General features: G+C 41.6%; 1 protein-coding gene across 2 annotated transcripts in view; it reads left to right on the top strand.

The window, feature by feature from the left end:
* The window catches only part of DOCK11 (dedicator of cytokinesis 11), a 137,147-nt gene extending 127,992 nt beyond the window's left edge, over positions 1 to 9,155 (top strand). For both annotated transcript variants that reach the window (XM_040628803.1, XM_040628795.1), the window contains 5 exons: positions 1,372 to 1,582; positions 1,969 to 2,159; positions 2,781 to 2,881; positions 4,438 to 4,576; positions 8,696 to 9,155. In XM_040628803.1, coding sequence (XP_040484737.1) covers positions 1,372 to 1,582; positions 1,969 to 2,159; positions 2,781 to 2,881; positions 4,438 to 4,576; positions 8,696 to 8,818 — 765 coding nt within the window. In that variant the 3' untranslated portion in view covers positions 8,819 to 9,155. The remainder of the gene's footprint in view (positions 1 to 1,371; positions 1,583 to 1,968; positions 2,160 to 2,780; positions 2,882 to 4,437; positions 4,577 to 8,695) is intronic.
* Positions 9,156 to 14,328: the final 5,173 nt, after the last annotated feature.

Raw genomic sequence — 14,328 nt, 5'->3', positions numbered from 1 at the left:
CTTCAGGTGCCTTGTGATTTGTTGTCGTCGTCGTTGTTGTTGTTGAAAACTGGACATTTGGATCTGATGCTGTGGTCATTCTGGAAGGCAGATTCTCCCCCTTTCCCAGGATTTGCCGGGTTTGGGTTTTAATTGTTGTAGGCTGTCTCTGTGCCGTGGATCAGCCTGAGGCGTAAACTTAGGGTCTTCTCAGGTCTTTTCTGAACTCATACCTTCCCCTGGGCGTGCGTGGTACATTTCTAATTTCCCTTCTGTATCCTGTTGCTTTTGAGTGTCCTTGTCTTCAATGCCTGGCTCCCGAGAGGGGAAAAAGAAAAATAAAGGGGAGAGATCTTTTAAATCCCCTGGAAGTCACTTCAGCCAGGGGGCAGGGAAGTACAACAAAAATGGCCACAGCAAGGGCACCTGGGTAGCTCAGTCCATTAAGCGTCTGCCTTCGACTCGGGTCGTGATCCCAGCATCCTGGGATCAAGCCCCGTGTGGGGCTCTCTGCTCAGCAGGGAGCCTCCTTCTCCCTCCCCCTTTGCCTGCTGCTCCCCCTGCTTGTGTTCTCTCTCTCTCTCTCCCTCTGTCAAATAAATAAATAAATAAATAAAATCTTTTTTAAAAAAGGTTTTTAAAAAAATGGCCGCAGCCTCTTTGTACCTCTGTGACCAGAAACAGCAGTCGGAGCACAGATCCCTAGTATCTGGAGGACAGGGTCCTTCTTGCCATCTGGGCTCCTGCACGCTGTTCCAGGAACATGGGGCTGGGGAGTAGGATATGAGCAGCTGCCATTGCGCCAAGAGCTGAAATTGACCGAAATCAAAATTCACTGCTGTTTTCTGTCCAAGCCTTCCCCTACAAGTTACAAGCTTTCAATAGACTCCAGAGTGCCAGAATAGTTAGATCAGACAGACTCTGCCAGCGTAAATGTTGTCTGGGTAGGAAGATAGAGTCTGGTGCTCTACCACCTTCCCAGAATCCTCTCTGTCATATGTTTTTATCAAGGTAGAATTCAAATGTGCAGTTAACCTTTTAAAGATATTTTTAAAGAATCAGATTATAAAACAGTGTTTAGTATGACCTCAGCTTTGTAAACAATATGGAGATATATGAAAATGTGAATAATGGTCCTTGCCAACTGCTAGGATTATGATTTTTATTTTCTTCCCCCATTCCTATAATTTCCAAATAGGTTTCTGTAACTTCTTTATAATCAGAAGGAAATGATCCTTCAAAAAAGAACAAAGCTCTCCTCCAGGTGTATATCCAGTTGGGAACACAATCATAATAACAGCATTCCCCAGTTGATCTCAAAGGAGTTAGTGGCTTACCTCTACCCCCTTTTCCCTTCCATCGAATAAAAAACAAAACTTTCTTACTTTATAGGTAAATGCCAAAGAGCTCGATCCAAAATATGCTCACATCCAAGTCACTTACGTGAAGCCCTACTTTGATGACAAGGAACTCACAGAGAGAAAGACCGAGTTTGAAAGAAACCATAATATCAACAGATTTGTTTTTGAAGCTCCTTATACACTATCCGGCAAAAAGCAAGGCTGCGTAGAAGAACAATGCAAGCGTCGTACAATCTTGACTAGTAAGTCGGGCTTTGCGTGATAACATTCTGTTGGACTTGGTTCTTTCTGATACACACAAGTAGCAGGTGGCGAGCAGGAAGACGTAAACTGCGATTGTGACCCTTCATTGTTCAGCTGTTCAGTCAGTAGCTTGCACGAACACAGCCACGTTATACCCCATACTTGCCCCATAGGTAACTCGTGACTGATTGCCGCAGGGTGTTGCGTAACGAGAATTTTCCCCTCAATCCTGAAGTAATAAGGTGCTTTCTGATACCTTAGGGTATTGTCTGGAGAACGCATGGTGGGGGCAATTAAGTGCAATGGAGGTTTTTTTCCTTTGATTTGGCTGTTTGAACACATGATTTTTTTTCAAGATAATAAATCAGTGTGAACATTTTAACAGCTTCCAACTCCTTTCCATATGTGAAGAAGAGGATCCCTATAAACTACGAACAGCAGATTAATTTAAAGCCCATTGATGTTGCTACTGATGAAATCAAAGATAAAACGGCAGAGCTGAAAACACTTTGCTCCTCTGCTGACGTGGACATGATTCAGCTCCAGCTGAAACTGCAGGGCTGCGTTTCAGTGCAGGTATGTGGGCTGCTGAGCGTGTCCTCAGTGGTTCCTGGTGGCCTTGCTTTCATAAGGGCGCAGAGCAAGCAGTCATGGCACTTGTGCGTTCGGCTCTTACTGAGAATGAAAACCCGTGCGCTGTTCTCAGTGAACCTGAAGACATTAGGCTCAGTGTCCATCAGTGTTGCGCTGCGGCAGAAGACTTTAACACAAACCCTGTGACGGCGGCCACGCTCTGTGTTTCTGTGGCCGAAGTCATTAAGTCACTTGTTAGAATATCGTCTTTGCAGATGATCTGCTTTAGTCATTTTTTTCAAATAAACTTCTAGTAAGAATAGTAAATGGGGTCCTCAGAGGTAGATTTTTAATGGATTTAGGGTTGGGTTTTTTTGGTTTTTTGTTTTTTGTTTTTTTTGTTTTGTTTTTTTTTTTTTTTAGGAGAAATGCTGGGGCGCCTGGCTGGCTCAGTTGGGGAAACATGCAACTCTTGATCTCGGGGGTTGTGAGTTCGAGCCCCGTGTTGGGGGTAGAGGTTACTTAAAAAAAAATGAAATCTTAAGAAAAAAAGAAATGAGAAAGGCAGAAATTACTTTTCGATTGCGTTCTGACAACTCTCATTTTTCTCCCTTTGTCCTTTAGGTAAATGCTGGTCCGTTAGCATATGCAAGGGCTTTCTTAAATGATAGTCAAGCTAGCAAGTATCCACCTAAGAAAGTAAATGAGTTGAAAGACATGTTTAGGTAAGTGCTGCGTCCTTTTCCCTCGAGTCCTCTACCCTTTTACTGCCATTTTCTTCTTCACAGAAAGCAAAATATTCACCCAATAACATCCCTCCCAAAAAGGACATTCTCCGTTCTCATTTACAATATGTGAGTGACCTTCTAACGGTACTTCAAGTAGCGAGGAAACGCACGATCTCTTTCTCGGGGCACGACACTAGCAATGTCCTAGCATCCCCGAGAGATGAGATATGCCAATTTACCTTATTGCTTTGCATATTGTGGCACAAATGCAAGCCCGCATTCAACTGTGTGCTTTCCTCCCTTGCCTGATCGACTTCATCTTGCAGCATTTCAGACCATTCAGGGTAGGACTAAAAGTGGAACTGGAAGGGTTAGATAGGCTTTCTCCTGTCCTGTGTCCTTACGTCCACTTGGAACCTGCTGGTCCAGGGCACGTGATACCGTGGCTCGCATGTGTGTCCCTGTAGGCTAAGGCATGTCTGAATGGTCTTGCATTAGAAAACAATCTGCTTAATATGTATATATAAAGTTTACGTTCAGAATAAGAGAGACAGTTGAGTAAAATAGGCTAAGAGGAAGGATGACAACTCATCCACTCATTTGCTCCCGACTTATTCCATGTACTTTTCCGGTATGCGTGTTATCAGCTGTTCCAGGTTGCAGAACAACCAGTAGTCGCTCATTCGCCAATATTTATTAACGCCTGGCATGCGCAGAAAGATTCTACTAGTTACTATGACAGGGATACAAACCCAATGGGCAGTGAGGTACTTTGTCCCCCAAGACCTACGCTCTGATTATGGACAGTACGCACAAACGCATGGATGATGGACAAATGCTTTTACAATAAGTCGTCAACTCCCTGTCCCCACTTTTTTAAATTATTAAAGTACAGTTGACAGACAATGTTATTAGTTTCAGGCGTATAACATACTGATTTGGCAATTCTCTGTATTACGCGATGCTCGCCATGCTGTGTGGTCACACCATCTGTCACCATACAACGTTATTACAATATTATTGACTGTATTCCCTATGCTGTACTTTTCATCTCCGTGACTTATGTATTTTATAACAAGAAGTCTGTACCTCTCAATCCCCTTCACCAATTTCACCCATCACCCCCCAATCTTCGTCCCCATTCCCAGCCCAGGACACAAAGTTCCTGCCTGTAACACGCAGCACTGTACTGGGTACATAGTAACCCCAAATAAATTATTTCTGAATGCACGACTCATTATCTACGGATGCAAATTAACGTTAGCACAAGTTTAGCTGACTTACTATCATGTGGCTGAGCAGATAGTCTTTCTAGAAGGTTGATGTTTTGAGCCAGGTTTTAACAGAGGTAAGAAACCAAAGGGGAAAGGTGGGAAAGAAAGGAAAAGGTATTTCGGACTTGGGAAGTAGCATTAGCAAAGACACAGTGAGAAAATACAGGATTCCAATCTTCCCTCTAGGCAAGCCACGTTTAAAGCGAGTATCAAATTGGTGGTCAGCGAGACTTTCTAGGAATAAATGCTGAAACCCTTATCTTTGCGCTTTGCCCACAGGAAATTCATACAGGCGTGCAGCATTGCCCTTGAACTCAATGAGCGGCTAATTAAAGAAGATCAAATTGAGTACCATGAAGGGCTCAAGTCAAATTTCAGAGACATGGTGAAAGAACTGTCTGACATTATCCATGAGCAGGCAAGTATTAGGGTAGTTAAAAATGAAAACATGATCTGGGGCCACCGAAGTGTTACTTAGCAAAGTCTATTCTTTCGAAATGCGTTACCTTGAAATTACTCCGTCTGTATTTTCAAATTTCTTCCTATTATCTTGAATCGTTTAAATGATATAATGCAAATCAAATTTGAAATAATTATCTGAAGCAATTGCTAAAGCAATTATCAGTAATAAGGCATTTTGTTCTTTGGGCCACGATGCTATTAGAAGTAACGAGCTGAGCAAATCTGAATTGATCTACTGGAAACGTGGGTAAGAGTCTCTCAAGAAGGTCCTAGAGAAGTGAAATGATTGGCACAGGAGCCAAATCCCTAAGAGAATATCTATCTTGGCCGTAAGAAACTGTAGATACTATCGTTTAGGTGAGATACTGAGGGACTTCCAAAATGTGAGAAATGTTTTCGTGTTTTCTTTCTTTCTTTTATTTATTTAATTTTAAAGATTTTATTTATCTGACAGAGAGGGAGACAGCCAGCAAGAGAGGGAACACAAGCAGGGGGAGCGGGAGAGGAAGAAGCAGGCTCCCAGCGGAGGAGCCTGATGTGGGGCTCAATCCCACAACGCCGGGATCACGCCCTGAGCCAAAGGCAGACGCTTAACCACTGTGCCACCCAGGCGCCCCTGTTTTAGCATTTTCATCTATGACTGAGTGTTTGTGACAATTGCAGCTAACTTAGTAAAACCACAACCTGAAAAATACAGAAGCCAAGACCCGTTCACCATTTACAGCCACATTGTGTCACAATTAAGTAGTTAGGATTTTTATACACCTGAGCCAGCCAGGCACCCCAGGACTTTTTAGACACCTGTTTGTCTTAAACCCATGTACTCCTGGATAATCCTGGTAAACTTCATTTTTATGCTGGAGTCCTGACCACTCTCTACATGAATCGTCACTCAAGTATTTTAATGTCTTCAACATGTTCGTAAAAGTCCCAGCACGATGGTGTAGTCCCTCAGCAACTGAGCCTATCAACGTTCCTTTCCTCACTCATGAAAACAGCCAATAAGAGAAATATTTGCTTCTGCAACTCTTCAAACTCTGATTTTTTAAGAAAGCAAGGCTTCTTCAAAGAAACAAGGATAACTACAACCCTTTAGAGAACACAGTCTCAAAGCTCGTTCCAGAACCTTCTCTGTCCTGGTCGCTGCATTTCAGCAATTGCTTGCTGTGGGAAATTTAGTTACAGTTAGCACAAGGTTGCACTGAATGACCAGAAGTCACATTTGCCACCCACTGTCATCTCAGCATGAAGATGTCGGTCAGCCAGACCTTCCTCATCCCATCTGTTCAGTGAGACTGCTTACCCCAGTCTCCTACTCGCCCGTTCTCCATGTCTGGGAATCTCATTGGCCTGAAGAGTCTGGAATCAGTGTTCTATTTCTTCTTTTTGCCATCTTTACTTCTATTAGCCCATTTAGGAGGGAGTACAAACGGTTCCAAGGCATCCCTCTGCTGTTCAGTGTTCAGGGATCCTTTTTTGTCTCCTTCCCAAAGCAGCCAGGTGATCAGGACTGGGAAGGGAGGAAATCATTCCAATTCCTTTATTCCCTGTGTGTCGAGCTCAGCCCATGAGTAGTGGAGGGGTGTATACCTTTCTGTGCCATCACTGCTCTGAGGCAGATAGACGACATAATTTGTTCCTCGGAGCTATCCAGTGTATGGGTTTCTATTCTTCATAGCCCACAGAAAATCAGCAAAAACTCCTTCGCAAAAGATACAACAACGACACACATAGTTTTAAGCCAATGTGTCGTATATTGCACGCAACTGCATGACCTAGCCTGAAACTCCAAATTACTCAAATGGAAAACAGATTATTCAATTTACTGTTATTATATAGTGATCAAGATATTTAGAGCAGTCATTTTATAAAGTTCCTTTCCCCCCGAAGTGTGGATTTTGCAAATCTGCTGTCCTATTTCCCATCTGTCTCTCTCATTTTTTTTTAAGATTATTTATTTATTTATTTATTTATTTGACAGAGAGACAGCCAGCGAGAGAGGGAACACAAGCAGGGGGAGGGGGAGAGGAAGAAGCAGGCTCCCGCGGAGGAGCCCGATGTGGGGCTCAATCCCAGGGTCCTGGGATCATGACCTGAGCTGAAGGCAGACGCTTAACAAGTGAGCCACCCAGGTGCCCCTGTCTCTCTCATTTGATTCCCATAAACCGTGGCTATTTTATTGAGTTGGAGAGACCAGTATTTTAGATCCTGGATATTATATATTGATAGATAACCAAGAAAAATCTTAGTTTCTTTTTTAAATTGTATTTTATTTACATTCAATTAATTAGCACATAGTGTATGATTCGTTTCAGAGGTGGAAGTCAGTGATTCGTCAGTTGCATATCACACCCAGTGCTCATCCCATCACGTGCCCTCCTTCGTGCCCATCCCCCCACGCCCCTCCCCTCCAGAGACCCTCAGTTTGTTTCCCATGGTTAAGTGTCTCTTCTGGCTTGTCTCCCTCTCTGATTTCGTCTTGTTTTATTGAAAAATCTTCAGTTTCTATTGGTTTATATTTATGCGAGCTGTCCTGTCATAATGCATCACATTTAGGTGTGCCCTAACTGTTGACGTTACAGTGAATTTTTATAATTCAGTGTTTCCTATTAGATTCTCACAAAAGAGGGCCTTTATTCAGTCCTACACTTTGAGATACATTATTTCCCAAAGAAAGATAAAATAATACAAAATAAGACAAAGTATAGCTGTATAGTACAATATAAATTATTCTGTTGCACCCCAGAAATGATTACTTGACAGAAGAGATACAGTCTCCTTATTCTTCCCCCTCTTCAATGTAATCTGTCATAGTGTAACAAAATATACAGTTCTTTGTAAAACTTCTTCAAGCTTTCGACTTTTAAAAGGAGACTTAAATAAAGAAAATCTTTTAAAAATAAAAATGGGCTTTATATTAGCTTAAAATTATGAATTGCCGATTTCTTAATTAGATAGAGTCACTGGTGGCCACTGTAGGGTCTGGTATGTTTCGTTTTCTACACAATGAGTCCCATATTGTGTTGTCACATCTGACAGGTGTGAATAAACAATTAGTCATCTCTTAAACCTCTGCTTGGCTTCCAGATTAGTGTCATGAGTTACGATTTTTGTAAGAGGAAATTTCTCTATTGTGGACTTTCTATAAGACCTAACGTGTAGCAACACAAATGATAGGACTCATTACTGTCACCATAGACCAGTCTGTGGGCTTAACACTGAAGTTTCAAAGCTAACTTGAGAACCAAGTATTGAAAGCTTGAGACCTAAGTTGGGCTCATACAGTATAGAGGCTGGATGTGATGTATATGGTATTCTTTTCTTCCATCTTTTTTTTTTTTAAGTAGGCTCCACACCCAACGTGGGGCTTGAACTCCTGACCCTGAGACCAAGAGTCGCATGCTCTACCAACTGAGCCAGCCAGGCACCCCTTCTTTTCTTCCATCTAAGCAAGCGTATTTGATCACACAAAATGGAAAGTTTTTCAAATATCTATACCGATATGAATATATATGTTTATATACTTACGGGATATAAAATTTACATTTTATATGTGCGAAGTTCTTCATTTCCATGAAAAGCCTTCTGTATCAATTCACTTACATAGTTCTAGTGTGTCTTTAGAACAGAAATATGCACTTGTGACTTTATTTAAGAATATTTTCCAAGGTCTCCAGGGACGGAGCATGGGTATCTGTGTGTTTGAAAAGCCCCACGGGTGATTCCGAGAACCACTGTTAGGAGCTCTTGTTATGATCGTTCATTTAAAAAATATATATTTTAAAGATTGCATTGTCTGTCACTTTTTCTTGGATTTTGCACTTTACGGTCTTTTGCTTTTCTTAATGAGTAACCAGATTTTTTTTTCTGCTTTTTTGCTATGCCGCCTTTGTAATACAGCTTTGAAGACTTAAGTCGGTAATGTTATTCTTTGCTCTTTCTGTTTTATGTCATTTTAAATAGCTGCGTGTCAGTGACAAATTGAAATATGCCTGTAATTTCATATCCACATACTTTTTTGACCATGGCTATTTTGCTTCATGATAAACATGCCGATTTTTTTTCTTTGTCTCAGATCTTACAAGAAGACACGATCCATTCCCCCTGGATGAGCAACACGTTACATGTATTTTGTGCAATTAGTGGTACATCAAGCGACAGAGGTTATGGTTCCCCGAGATACACTGCAGAAATCTGAGGACATGTGCAAAGCGACAACAAGACTGACCTTTCTCAGGAATAATCGGAGCTGCGCAAATGTTACAATTTGAAGATTTGATATACGCGGAGTGTTTCATCCTGACACCAAAATTTTCATGCTTTCAAACAGGGTGCTTACGTATTTGTAAATATTTAAGCAACTTGAAAGTGCCTGGAAAATTGCACCACTGTGCTTGGTTTGTACTTTTTTAGGAAAATCTATATACGGAGAAGTAGAGCTCAAAAACGTTAATTCAATTTGCTTAATTACTGCTTCAGATGATAATGGTACTGTGTAAAATTGTATAATGGAACACAATAAAAGGTAAAACTTATTTGTAATTAGAAGTGAAGGAAATAATACTTTGAACTTAGCATTTTTCTTGACAGGAAGCTCAATTCATGACCCTACTGATGCTTGGAGAGAGAAAAAAACGGATAAAATTTCCATAAAACGTGGATGTTTCCAGTTGGGGAGGTAATCCGAACCTCTGCCTGCTAGTGGTCAAGGCGAGGCTAAAGGAAACAGAAGGGTTATTTTTAAAGGGGACTTTCACAAGGACAGACTATACAGAGAAATACCAAACGTACTGTCCCTTCACGTTTTGATCCAGTCATGCTAGGTGATCAAGGTGGTCTCTCTCTGCTTCCAGGACAAGGGAGTCACATGCGACCTGGCTTTCCCTAGGAAGTGGCATTCGTTCCCAGAGCTTCATCCTCTGGGGCTATCCGTAAAGCTAAAGAAAACATTTCCGAGAATTTACGGTCAGTGCCTCCTATGCAACTTCGAAACTTTCAAGGTATCAGAGTCAGGGAGGCATTTTTTCATCATGACTATTTTTCTTTTCAGTGTACAAGATCAGCAAGTATTTTGAAAGAACTGGATGGCTGCAGTAGTGGGGGGGGGTCAGGTTACGCACCCACCGCGGATCTAATGACTGCTAGCTAGGGATTCCATCTCTAACTTTGAAGACCTCTCAGACTCCTGACGTCATTCAGGAGTCACCGAGATGTAAAGAACTTTTTTTGGAGCTTGAATTTTCCATATAATTTTGGCTGCCTTTCCTGTCAACTTTAAGGTCTAGACATATTTTTCTTATAGAGTTTAGCCAATTTTTCAGAGGAAGAAAAAGACACGGAAGTCTAAATGGATTGCTGGGAGCCTTGGCTTTTTTAATGCTTTGTGACGAAGGAAATCTTAGAGGTGATGCTCCTGGCGTGCCATTTTTCTTTACAGGTCATCTTCAAGCTTTTAGGGGAGCGTGACATTATTTATTGAAGGTTTAATTTTGTATTTTCACAGGGGATTCAGGAGTATTTCAGAAGCAGTTTGTAATTCCTTAATACCCTGGAGGAACCCCGGAGAGTTCATGTCACCTTTGAAGTGATTAGATTTGGTTGGTGTGTGTAAGGAGCCGGCACCTGGCGCAAATGCTGCTACGTGAGAATGAGGCATCTCGGGGAAACTGGAGTGCTCTTGAGCCAATAACTAGTCTCCCCATGGCCCCCAGCACAGCGTGACGGACCATGGGTAATTTTTTGTCCAGTATCCTAAGTGACCGCTGTGCTCGAGGAGCTGGCAACATAGTGGGGGCAAGATAGACACAAAATTAAATATAATGCAAGAATTGACAACATACGCCAGGAACAGTTGTCTGTGAGCATCTCCAGGTCAAGGCCACTGCCCATAACTTGTATCACATCCAAGGAATGAGACGTCACTGGATTGTGGTGTCAGGGACGGTCTCGTGGCCGAAAGGGAGTTCTGAACAGGCTTTCAAAAATGAGTGGGTATTCTGGGCAGGAGGAAGATGGTGTGCAAAGGCGTGAAACGAATTAGCAGAAGTTCAGGGGACGGCGAAGAGATGAGTTTTGTCCAAGGGAATGATAGATGGTGTAAATCTAGAATGAAAACTTGGCCCTAGCTGGTGGAAGGCCTTGAATGCCAGGCTAATCGTGCTTGGACTTTACTCAGTAAACATGGGAGAGCCAGGCAAAGGTTTTTAGACAGAGAGATCACTTGATTAAATGTTACTCTTCGATATTTAATCCTTCGCGTTGCTGTCAGGTGTTTTCGAGGCAGAGGGAGATGGAAATACGGAAACCAATTTGCAGTCACCTAGCTCAGAGACCCGAACCCCCTAGAGAAGAACCAGCCTGGAGAAGAAATGACAAGTACAAGACACATTCTGTGGGAAGACCGGACCTGAGTTACCGATGACTAAGGAGACAAAAGGAAGCGTTAAGGATAATTGTGTGTCCCGTGGCCACTGGGTTCTCCAGGTCGTGCCACAATTTCACTAGGTTCCTCTCTCCGACTTTCAGACTGAGAGCAGCGAGCTGTTGAGGGCGAGGTGGGCTAGACTGGAGGAGGCCAGGAATGCGTGTTTGGAAACACGGCGTGTATCAGGTATCACCATTTATATAGTCGAATGATTTCATGAGGCGCTTTGGCCTCTACAAATTAATTCACCTCAAAGTATGCATTTCTGCTATACCGACCGTTTCACAGTTCAGCTTGAATCCAGTTCCCCCTGGAAGCTTCTGTTTCGGTGGTCTTTGAGCATATTATAAGACAGGAACAAGTCACCATCGACAGTGTTTATCACTGCAGTGACAACCCAGAGAGACAGAAAGTCGATGCAAATTTTCCTAATAACCAGCTGTCGCCAGTGGCATCGGGTCTATGGACGGGATTGTTATTGTTATCATATTTATGTGATCTGCCTGCCTATATAAATATTGTAACCATCTTTTAAAAAACAAAATAGAAAGCAGCCGTGGTAGCAACAGTCTTGGAACCTTGACCACCATATCATAGAACTAGAGGTGACTCACTGGTTAATTAACAAACTAAATAGGTCAGCGTAACAACCCAGGCTTTTTATATATAAATACTAGTTGTATCTGAGATGAGGAATCCGAGCGACGTATTGGAAGAATAGGCATTTCTCAACTCTTCAAAATATTAATCATCAGATAAGTATTTTAGGTTTCTGACCCACAAAATGGCGGGCTACCTTCAGTCTTGGTCTTGTGCTAAAGGTACGCTACTTCAGCTATCAAAACACAAAGGGAAAGGAATAGAATAAAAGACGGTCAGGGATGGGGAATGGGTCTGTGTAACAAGGCTCTTCCCCTAGCCTGAAGGTTGGCCAATAAGAACGCTTTGTTTATCTGGTTCCAGTTACAATAAAGGCTTTTTTCCTATTCCCTAACCACGTAATGGTCGCTCTCTAAGCGTATGTATGTTTATCCAACTCCTGGTTGAAGTTGTGACTAAATTCAAAAAAGAGTTTTGCCTCTGTGTATGGCATTTGAAGACTTACTCTGATATGCTCCCCCCCCATTTTTCCTCTATCGAGCTCTAATTCACATACCGTACAAGTCACTCACTGAAAATGCCCGATTCAGTGGTTCTCAGTATATTCAGAGTTGTGCAACCATCACCACAATTAATTTTGGAACATTTTATTTCCCCAAAAAGAAACCTCATACATCTGAGGGGCCACTCCCCATTGCCTATGAATCACCCCCCTCCGGGCCCCTGACAACAACGAATCTACTTTCTGTATCTGGCTTTGCCTATTCTGGACATTTCATATAAACGGAATCCTACAATACATGGCCTCTTGTGAGTGGCTTCTTTCATTAGCATGTCTTCAAGGTTCCTTCATGTTGTAGCCTGGATCAGTTCTCCGTTCCTTTTTACAGCCGTATAATACTCCTTTGTATGGATACACCACATTTTATCTGTTCAGTTGATGGACATCTGGGTTATTTCCATTTGAGGACTATGATGAATGCTGTGAACACTTGTGTACAAGTTTTTGGGGAGACAGGCTTTCAGTTTTCTTGGGCGTATATTGATGAGGAGAATCACTGGGTCAGATGGCAACTCTCCCTTTAGCCTTTCGAAGAACTGCCAGACTGTCTTCTCCAGCAGGAGGTCGATAAGGGTTCCAGTTTCTCATTATTCTCTACGACACTTGCTATTACCTGCTGCTTGGATTATCAGCTTCCTGGTGGGTGTGAAGTGGTCTCTCATCCTGGTTTTCATTTGCATTTCCCTGATGGCTGATGATGTTGAGCATTCTTTCATGTGCTGATGGGCCATTTTGATATCTTCTCTGCAGCTGTGTCTATTCAGATCCTCTATACTGGGTTTTTTTTTTTATTTAGGTTGTCTTTTTATTGTTACGTCCTAAGGTTTTTTTATGTATGTTCTAGATGTAAGTCCCTTATCAGATCTAAGATTTCCATATAGCTCCAATTCTTGGGCCTACCTTCCCAATTTCGTGATGGTGTGCTTTAAAGCACAAAAGTTTTTAATTTCGATGAAGTCCAATTTACTTATGTTTTCTTTGGTTGCTTGTGCTTCGATGTTGTGTCTAAGAAGACTGCCTAATTCAAGGTCCTAGAGATGTAACCTGTGTTTTCTTCGAGTTTTATGCTTTTAACTCACTTTCAGGTCTTTGATCCATTTCAAGCTAATTTTTGTATATGGTACGAGGTAGGGATCCAAATTCATTCCTTTGTGTATGTTTATCTGGTTGTCCTTCCACCATTTGTTGAAAAGACTGTTCTTTTCCCCCGTTGAATTGTCTTGGCACCCTTATCAAAAATCAACGGGCCCTCAATGCATGGGTTTGCTCTCGGCTCTGAGTTCTATTCCATTGATCTATTAGGTCTATCCTTATTCCAGTACCACAGTCTTGATTACTATAGCTCTGTAGTAAGTTTTTAAGTTGGGAAGTGTGAACAATTGTATTCGTTTTCAAGAATTTTTTATTATGCTGGGTACCTTGAATTTCCTTAAGAATTTTAAGATCAGAGCAGCTTGTCAATTTCTGCAAAAAAAAACCCAAAAAGGCGGGGAGAGCTGGAATTCTGGTAGGATTTGCTGTGACTCACAACTTGGGGAGTATTGCCATTTTAACAGTATTAAGCCTTTCATTTCTTTCAGTCATGTTTTGGAGTTTCCAGTATACAAGTCTTGTATTTTGTTAAATTTGTTCCTTAATATTTTATTCTTTTCAATGCTATTGTAAATGGAGTTGTTTTTTATTTCATTTTCAGATTGTTCATTGCTAGTTTATAGACATACAACTGATTGTCTTATATTGACCTTGTATTCTGAAACCTTGCTGAATTCATTTATTAGCTTTACTATTTTTTTGTGAATTCTTTAGGGTTTTCTATACAACGTCATGTCATCTGAAACTAGAGATAGTTTTATTTATTTCTTTCTAATCTTGATTCTTTTTATTTCATTTTCTTACCTATAACCTGGCTAGAACTTCCAGTGGAATACTGAATGGCAGTGGGGAGAGCAGACATCCTTGTCTTATTATGATTGTTCCACGAAAGGGGGAAGATATATGCAAAATAACCTCCAAATGCCGAAGGAGCTATAAGACTGAAGAAAAAGGCTGACAAATCCAGCCTGACAGGAAATGGCTTATTAAGAGGACTTAATAGCTAGATCTCTGCAATCCCACCTTCCCA

This window comes from Ursus maritimus (assembly GCF_017311325.1).
Source record: "Ursus maritimus isolate PB19 chromosome X unlocalized genomic scaffold, ASM1731132v1 scaffold_X1, whole genome shotgun sequence".
NCBI classification, from domain to species: domain Eukaryota; kingdom Metazoa; phylum Chordata; class Mammalia; order Carnivora; family Ursidae; genus Ursus; species Ursus maritimus.
Note: the sequence above shows the minus strand (reverse complement) of the source record. Positions and strands in the feature narration are given on the sequence as shown.